The sequence below is a fragment of the Cephus cinctus genome, unplaced genomic scaffold, assembly GCF_000341935.2.
Source record: "Cephus cinctus unplaced genomic scaffold, Ccin1 Ccin1_scaffold0123, whole genome shotgun sequence".
Lineage (NCBI taxonomy): Eukaryota > Metazoa > Arthropoda > Insecta > Hymenoptera > Cephidae > Cephus > Cephus cinctus.
In genome coordinates, this window is record NW_014332857.1 from 656,731 (window position 1) to 665,894 (window position 9,164).

General features: G+C 34.9%; 2 protein-coding genes across 2 annotated transcripts; one reads left to right on the plus strand and one right to left on the minus strand.

Moving 5' to 3' along the window:
• The first annotated feature begins 1,838 nt into the window (after positions 1–1,838).
• On the plus strand, positions 1,839–4,787 carry LOC107275151 (esterase E4). Its single transcript, XM_015754990.2, has 7 exons — positions 1,839–2,216; positions 2,754–2,891; positions 3,004–3,570; positions 3,642–3,819; positions 3,885–4,223; positions 4,308–4,452; positions 4,526–4,787. Exons 1-7 carry the CDS (start codon positions 1,953–1,955, stop codon positions 4,659–4,661), a joined length of 1,767 nt encoding a protein of 588 aa, XP_015610476.1. The 5' UTR covers positions 1,839–1,952; the 3' UTR covers positions 4,662–4,787.
• LOC107275152 lies at positions 4,690–6,264 on the minus strand. The gene is made up of 6 exons (XM_015754992.2): positions 6,020–6,264; positions 5,820–5,947; positions 5,531–5,744; positions 5,333–5,462; positions 5,019–5,252; positions 4,690–4,936 (listed from the first exon to the last, which is right to left on the minus strand). The coding sequence occupies exons 1-6, from the start codon at positions 6,029–6,031 to the stop codon at positions 4,791–4,793; spliced, it is 864 nt and encodes a 287-aa protein (XP_015610478.1). The 5' UTR covers positions 6,032–6,264; the 3' UTR covers positions 4,690–4,790.
• Positions 6,265–9,164: the final 2,900 nt, after the last annotated feature.

The following is a 9,164-nucleotide window of genomic DNA, read 5'->3' on the forward strand; positions in this document are numbered from 1 at the left end:
ATATGGTTCGATAAAGTTAATATTGTCTTTGTGTTAATATTATCTAAACCACCAGTTTTTAATTTCATATTGTTGATTATTTCTTTAATATCTATACAGTTTGTAGGTGTGATAAATATAGTGTTCGGGTTGGATGGAGGCCTTGATGTTTTTATTGGTTGTATAGTCTGCATTCTCTGACTAAGTTTAGCACTTATATTGTAATAATATGTATTCATATTATTCGCTATTTTAAATGGGTCTGTTATTTCCTCATTATTCTCATCAATTATATAATTAATACTGTCGTCATTTTTGTTTTTACTTTTTCCAAGCTTTTGCTTTACAATATTCCATAATTTTCTAGTGTTATTACAATTCATTTTTATTTCATCCCGATCATACAATAATTTAGCTTCTTTTATGACCTTATCAAGTATCTTAACATAATTTTTATATTCATATTTGTATGTATCATTGTTCGCGTCCGATTGCCATATTTGGTACAGTAAGTCTTTTTTATTGCACGAGTTTATTATAGCACTCGTAATCCATTTACTCCTTGGAGTGAGATTTGAGTGATTTTTCTTTTTCTTTTTACTAATAGTAGCCTTATCTACGCATTGTTTAATATAATCTATTAGTGTGTTAGTCGCCTTCTCCGGTTCGTTCATCGACAGTATAAATACCCAATTTGTTTTATCAGCTAGTTTTTTAGGTTTGCTATAGTTGATTTGTGTAAAAGTTTGGTTAGATACTGTATTTTTTATTTTAGTTAAAGTTAGAAATAGTGGATAGTGATCATTAAACAAATTAGAAAGTTTAAAAGATCTAGTTTCAATTGAGTCAACTTTGACAAATATATTGTCAACACACGAACCCTCTTTGATATTGTGTATGGATGGTCTAGTGGTAGTTTGAAAACCTAGTACAAAACCTTTATCTAGCAGATTATTCAAGTGTTCTTGACTAGTGCAATCAAGGTTTAATAAATCGATATTAAAATCACCATTTAAAAGATGATTCTTTACTTTTTTCATATTTTCTAGGAATTTTTTTAGTTGGAAAATAAATTCTGATTTTGGAAAATCGTGTGATCTGTATAAAGATGATATACCTAACCAAATTTTTATTGTTGTTAATTACAATACTAGTGTTTAAAATACAGAGTTTTCCTTGAACTATTGTTTCCGTTATTTCAGTTATATCATCCTTAATATATATCACTACACCATCATTTCTGTTTATCTTGCTGTTATTGTAATAAATTTTGTACCCTTTTAGCTTGAAGTATTCATAGCTTTCTAGTATATGAGTTTCTGTACAGACTATAATAGTAGGTTTGACTTTAAGACTTTAATAAATCATTCTAGTTTACTGTGATTTGCGTATTCTATTACATGTAAAAAATTATTTGTATCTAAGCTTATGATTGTTCAAGGACTAACTTAGAAATTTGTAAGTCTACGAATTATGATTTTTTTTTTCTAATGAATTGACTGACACGTGGAATATATTAGAGATATTTAGAGCCCTTGAGCACTCCTTAAGAAGCGTTCCTCATCACTCCTCATTAACATATGTCTCGTATTTTATAATATTCCTCTCTTTTAAAGAAAACATTGCGTGTCTTCATGTGCCTTGAACTGGTCACCTTGTTACACAGAATATATTCCAACATTTTCCAAGAGTACCTCGGTCGGCGGTGATTTTCGTTGCGTTAAATGCAACGACAGCAAAAACCTGCGGGAATGTATTTTGTAATTTGAATGAAATATTTAACAAATAGCAGCACCAAGAGAAACGCAAGGAAGGAGAAACTACAAGGATATTTTAAAAGTAAAAACCAGTAGCTCTTCCGTTTAATTTTCACAGTATTGATGATGATTCGTGTTATAAAACATCTTCGTCGTTGATATATCGTTCTATCTTCTCGTTATCTCCTACGTTTTTATATCAAGATTAATAACGAGATGATATTTTACTATTACAAACTTATGGGAATGTCTTTGGTGTTTTCTATTTATTTGGCTAAGGGTTCTAAAGAAATTAGTGAGAATAATAGTGCAGTCTTAGACTATGATGCAAAACCTCAGGATTCAGAGAATAATCCTGTTATTCAAAGTTCCTTAGGATATCTTAAGGGCAGCTGGCTTTGTTCACCTAGTGGAAAATATTATGCGGCTTTTAAGGGGATACCTTATGCGAAACCACCCCTTAAAGAATTGCGCTTTGAGGTATTTTATATATATTTATTGTTATTAAAATATATATATATATATATAATTAAAAATGGTAACGCTTGCATCAGTATCAATTTTCGTAATCTAATCCAATAACCGAACGAATTAGTTTTATTCCTAGCGAATCCGTAAAAAATAGGAATCGTATCTGACTGCGTTCAACCTAATCCGAAATCTGTAGTGAGAAGAATTAGGTTGCCCCGGATAAACTTTGGATTGATTCAGATTAGATGCACGGATTAATAGGGTTTGAAAATTTGTTTCGGATTCATTCGAATTGAACTTCGAGAGGAAGCTCGAATTGAGAATTAAAAAGTTTGTCAAGATGAACCTCGAAATAACTCGGATTGGCTGTACGGATTGAGAAGGATTGAAATAATTTTTCCGGGTATGCCACATATTCATTCGAATTGAATTTGAGGGAAATTGAGGGAGGGTAGAAGTGCATTAATAAGCCTGACGAATAGCATTAAATAATTGTACATACAGTGATTTAAAAAATATTATTTGATTGTAATTAAATAATTATAGCATCCACAACCCGCTGAGCCTTGGAGTGGTGTAAGAGAAGCTCTTACACATGGGAGTCAATGTCCTCAACGTTTATGGATACTGGATATCACCCTGGGACAAGAAGACTGTCTTTATTTGAATGTTTATACACCAGGGGTAAATACGGAAATCTGACAACACTATAAGATACATTATAATTTATCATTCATCAACATATTAACTGAAATATCTCTTTGCGAGTAATAAATGCGTTGTTATTCCTTTACAGCTGACCGACCATAAGGAAAATGCTACCAACGCGACAAGGAAATTATTACCAATAATCTTCTTTATACATGGTGGCACTTGGACAATAGGATCTGGAGATATGGATGATTACCTATATGGTCCCGATTTCTTCATGGAGGAGGATGTTATACTGGTTACAATTAATTATCGTCTTGGTGCTCTAGGGTTCCTCTCCCTGGGTAACGTTATACCTGGGAACATGGGGTTGAAGGATCAGGCGATGGCTCTTCAATGGGTTTGGGATAATGCCGATGTCTTGGGTGGAGATAAAAATAGAATTATAGCTATGGGTCAAAGTGCTGGTGGTGCTTCTGCCCAATATCATTCTCTTCAACTTCACTCTAGGTCTTTAATCTCAGGTGTTATCGCCCAGAGCGGTTCAATTCTAACACCCTGGGCCTTTACGAAACCCGGGATACAGGCTGAGAGGACCAGAAATCTTGCAAGGGCCGTTGGATGTCTGAATGGAGGTTCCCAAGCGATTATTAATTGCCTTAAAAATGTTGATCCTTTTGACATAGTGAAATATCAATTTTCTACAGATCATGTAAGGATCTTCTTTGTTCAATTTTACATTATTGAGAGTTCGAATGGTTCTTTTTCTTCATGTCCTTCCAGGACATCAAACAACTTCCTATTGGTGTGACTTTTACTCCGACAATAGAACCAGCTGGTACAGTTAATTCTTTTATTAAAATGGGTCCCAAGACACTTTTGACTAAATACGTATCAAGTAAAATACCTTTTCTCACTGGATATACAACCGCCGAGGGACTTTTATTTTTAGAAATTATTGGTAACGTTAACTTAACATATTTTATCGTAACTCGAGATCAGAAAATCTATTTTTCTATGTTTCAGTGGCCATGATAAATCCTCTAGCTCGAGAAGCTGTACTTAAACGATTGGGAAAAGAAAAAGAAGTTTTTCAACACGATCAACAACTTGGGAGTAAAAGAATCAATATATCTGTGGATGAAAATAATACTCGAATAGAGAGTGCAAAAACTTTGGAAAACAGGATCTTGAAGCACCGTCTAATAGAAATAGCCCATCGTATTCTTGGTGACTACGAATTCAAAATGCCAATATTATTAGGATCTAAGTTCCATGCTATGTCTGGGGCTAGCGTTTACCTTTATCAATTTGCTTTTACTGGAAAAAATAACTTCTTACGACTTTTCCGCGATGACACTAAAGGTAGGAAACAATGTGATAGTAATGTAATTTATAATATTCTAAATCAAAGAATATAATATGATATACAAGTGGTATGTCCTTCAGATGCTACACATATGGACGAACTTACATACCAGTTTCAAGGAAGAGGTATTTTTGGTAGTTTACCACAATTGAACAATCATACATCTACCGAATACTATCTATCCAAGGCAATTATATGGATGTGGTGCAATTTTGCTAGAACAGGGTAACCAATTTGTGATTTCTTTTGACTGCTTCTCATTACGAAAGAGGATATTAATACTTTTCCTTGTTTATAGTAACCCAACACCAAGAGGAAGTCCTATTCAGTGGCCAGCAAATTCAAGGAAGATACTTATATTTGATAATCCAGACTCGTTAATTGTTGAAGATGCACCAGTCATGAACAACTGGTTCTCATTAATAGACACCTAGTGTCACTTTAGACAGTAAATCGTCAATCTTAAGGATCATGTACAAAAATATTTATTATGGATAATGACACGAGATAGGGAGATAGTACAAAATAGGAAAAATGAATAAACGTTAGATACTGAGAAATGTTTAAGGTGCGTTGAATTTTCCTTCTTCCTCGAATTTATCAATCGCATCCAACAGATCTGACCATATTTTATCCAAATCGGTTTCATTGAGACTTTTTCTGTAAAAATTCTCCACTATTTGAGAATTCTCTTTCATAAACTCTAATCCTGTAAATATGTATTTATACATGAATGCTATTTAATGAAAGGTTCATATCTGATATACCTTGTGTACAAAAGTACATCTTACCTGAACCCACAGCCCACATTTGAAATTTGTGATCAATACGGCAAGACCTTTCAGTATATTTTAAGGACCATTGGACTTTTATAGAATTAGGCTCATTGTCGGTGTGTGAATTGATAAGAATAACAAATCCACCTATACCTTCCTCGCATTGCTTTACTGTTACATACTTATTCTTGTTCACTTTGTCCAATATTTTCACTCTCAACACACACTGTTCTGAATGATCTGATAAAACTGGTGTAAAATAGAAAAAATGCTTTAAAGACTCTTTTTTGATTAAAAATTTCTGAGAAAATTTTTATGTCATGTCTTACCAGTCATCATATATGAGAAATCCTTTGCAGTTGCAATTTGTTGTACCCAGGGTGTAATCTCTAATAAATAACAGTCAGCCACACCAACAAAATGACAAGTGATATCAAGAATCTTCAATTCAGATTCTCCCTAGTGCATGTACATAATATTAGTAATGCAATCAAGATTCTTTAGTATGATTTCTTTGGTCCACTTACTTTGGTCTCTACTGTCAAATCAAGAAAGAATCGTGCTACTTTCATTTTGACATATGCAGTATACAAATATGTATCATGTTTCAACCATTTTCTGTCAACATTCTTAAAACTAACTCCAGTGGCATGACGAGATGCATCGCAAAGTAATTTTACTGTGTTTCCATCAGTGTTGGATTGTCCTGAATTGGCAGCAGAGTGTCCATTTCCAAAAATTCTAAGTATAACAGTTGAAATATGAATGATTCGAGATATCCATAACATAAAATTATATGGTTGGATGCAAAATTACTTCTTTGGGGGAAGTTTATATCGCCGACATTGACTTCCAATCTTTTCTGATACCTTCTTTAGGGCATCGATTTTCTTCAAAAGTTCAGATTTGCTTCTTTCCAGTTCAAACAGTTCTGCATCTCCATCCTAGAACGATTAATAAACACTTGAAATTGAACATCTACTAGAACCTGTTAATAAAATAATAGGTATAAATACCTCTTCACTCATATTTATCAGTAATAAATTATTAAGTAAAAATAAACCTTATTGTTCTTTTTTATAAATAATTATATCTGTTATAACTGCGCTTTTCAGAATAAAAACAATAGTTTCAATTGAGGCAAAGGAGGCAGCACTTGCCAAACAACACCTGCGCCATCTTTAGATTATAAACAACCTTGTGCACAAAATAACAAGTACTGCGCTTAGAGGTACTACTCGCAGAGATCAGTGGGGAGATGCACAACAGAGATGAGTGGGGAGGTGCACAACGCTCCGGTTTTAGGCGATAACAAAAGCATGGCGCTAAATCGTAGCGGCGAGTCCGGGAGTAGGATTTCGTGATCATCTCCTCTGTCGATGTTATAGATTTCGCGTAGCCGCGCGGGTCATGATCATCGTTCCAGCCGATATTGCAGTCAGCGCAATGAATGGATTGCTCGGTGGTGGGGAAAAAGTTGCCGCCCTTCACAAACCGTTCTTGACAAACAGGCGGCGGGGCAGCAAGGTCTTCGGGCAACCGAACCCTAAACATTTGTATGGACGTAATGCGCAAACAAATGTGTATATTCAAATAAATTTCAAAGTTATAAAAAATGCATAGAAATATTGGATTTCATTCTTTACCTCTTATCATGCCGAAAATGAACATTAAAGAATGAATGGCGAAATTCGTTGGTAAATGAAACGACCGAGAACAGTTCAAAAAGAAATTTTGAAATATCATAGATAAATATATATAGAAAATTTAATTTAGTATTAAACGAGCATCGTGGCTGAGTCAATAAACTGTCAAGATACACCGCTGCTGGATACGGGTTCGATCCCCCATGAAGAACTCTTTTTTCATCTTCTTTTTTTTTTCATTTTACTACAAAAATTGTTCAAGGTTCCTCTCTTTTAACCTTTCTAGGTTGCCCAAACTTTATTTTAAGTTGTATATTTTTTTTTTAAATTTTATCTATGACAGAATCGACTAATATTTTAAACGCCCGCTCGTGCCGCGCGACCGGCGACTTGAGCGATTGCGGATCCTCTCTCGCTGAGGGGTCTGCTATTGCTGTTACTGCTGCCGCTGGTTCTTATAATCTTATAAATACTTTTTTATTTGCAGTCTTCAGTTCCAGCGCCCACTGTAAACTCAATAAGATTTACTATGAGAAAGTAATTAGCTCACTTCATTACCTGGAATCAATAATCTTAAGAAGCAAATATGGAAATGAGCATTATCTCTGTCTGTAATTGTTCGTCCACGTGCCACTCATCTCTGCCGAAAATCGTAGCGTTGTGCATCTCCCTATTCATCTCTGTACAATATCTTAACGCTACACGATTGGCCAGTATCGTGTAAGATGCCATCTACAGTCAAGAATGACAACAATTTGAATTTTCTATCTGGACGAGATCAGTTAGAATATTTTACATTAAACCCAGGATTTGGATGGTTCAATGTTTTAACCCTTTCGCTACGGGCGAGTTCTCCGCCGCGGTACCTCGAGACTATTTGTCGAGGGGTAATTGTTCATCCACGTGGAGAAGGGTGGCGCGAAATTTCTTAACTGGTGTGCATCTTTATATTATTCTGCTTATATGTAAAGTAAGCGAAACGACAATAGTAAGCAGTTGAATAAACGATGAAATTCTGGAAATACAACTTCCGAATAAAGTAAAACAAACAGGTGTTTTTGGCATCTGGCTAGTGCACCCGGTTTCAAATCGGGAGGTCTATGGTTCGAGACCCCTCTATGGAGAGCACTTTCATTTTACAAAAAAAATGTGCTTTTGCAAATGGGATTAACAGATTAAAGAGTATATCCAATTAATTTATTTATCTTATTACAATAAAGGCATCACAACGACAACCTGCGGGCTTCCACATCACCCAAGAGGTGCCGCAGTTTAACTCTATGGAGAGCACTTTCATTTTACAAAAAAAATGTGCTTTTGCAAATGGGATTAACAGATTAAAGAGTATATCCAATTAATTTATTTATCTTATTACAATAAAGGCATACAACGACAACCTGCGGGCTTCCACATCACCTAAGAGGCGAACGTATCGACTGCGGCACACGTTCGCATTATTTAACGTAGCGGGTCCCCACTAGGCCTATACTACGATCAGCGATATCAACATTACACAAACGATCTATTTAAGTAATTAAAGTATAAATGAATGGCAATAGGATATCAAAAGGTTTCGATTAGAAAATCTTAATAATATGAGTTCTGCACTCAAATATAAAGTTTCTTTATTGAAGATGATTACGACAATTATTTTACATTATATTTCACACACACATGACGCGTGTGAATATCTAAAAGTAAGAGAAATTGAGAAAAGGACAATTGGGAAGAATAGTATATCGGTCTATTGAGATCACGTACTGGCGACTTCAACACAACAGTCTAGGAATCTGACGGATCGAATCTGAGCGGGCGTCTGCAACAATGTTGCTAACTATCGCGCGACTAGCAATACACATTGGGGCCTGCAGCGTCAGGTCGTTCACAGTCGTACAGGCAGCAGCATCACGGTAAGTAGTTCTTCAATAGTTATAAGGAAACAAGATGCAACACGTCTCATGTTCATTTTATTACTATGAAGGATATTGCGAGAGAGAATATTGTGAGTTAATAGAAAATGATTTTCGATCCCGATGACAACCTTTTTTTAAAAATATTTTATATAAGCTTAAAATAAAGTTTGGGCAACCGAGAAAATTTGAAGGACAGGAAACTTTAAAAATAGTATAGGACGATCGTAGTATAGGCCTACTGGGGACCCGCTACGTTAAATAATGGGAACGCATCGACTGCGGCACCTCTTGGGTAATGTGGAAGTCCGCAGTTTGTCATTGTTTATGCCTTTATTGTAATAAGATAAATTAATTAATTGGATATACTCTTTAACCTGTTAATCCTATTTGCAAAAGCAAATTTTTTTTTTTAAAAAGAAAGTGCTCTCCATAGAGGGGTCTCGAACCATATACCTCCCGAGTCGTAACCGGGTGCACTAGCCAGGCGCCAAAAACATATGTTTCTTATGCTTTTTTCGGAAGTTGTATTTCTAGAATTTCATCGTTTATTCAACTGCTTACTATTATCGTTTCGCTTACTTTACATATAAGCAGAATAATAT

Coding starts and splice junctions, on each gene's coding strand:
- LOC107275151 (XM_015754990.2), top strand. CDS start 1,953: ATGATATTTTACTATTACAAACTTATGGGAATGTCTTTGGTGTTTTCT. Junction 2,217..2,753: donor TTAAAGAATTGCGCTTTGAG/GTATTTTATATA, acceptor AAATAATTATAG/CATCCACAACCCGCTGAGCC. Junction 4,453..4,525: donor TGCAATTTTGCTAGAACAGG/GTAACCAATTTG, acceptor CCTTGTTTATAG/TAACCCAACACCAAGAGGAA.
- LOC107275152 (XM_015754992.2), bottom strand. Junction 5,463..5,530: donor ATTTGACAGTAGAGACCAAA/GTAAGTGGACCA, acceptor TACATGCACTAG/GGAGAATCTGAATTGAAGAT. Junction 5,253..5,332: donor TTTCTCATATATGATGACTG/GTAAGACATGAC, acceptor ATTTTACACCAG/TTTTATCAGATCATTCAGAA.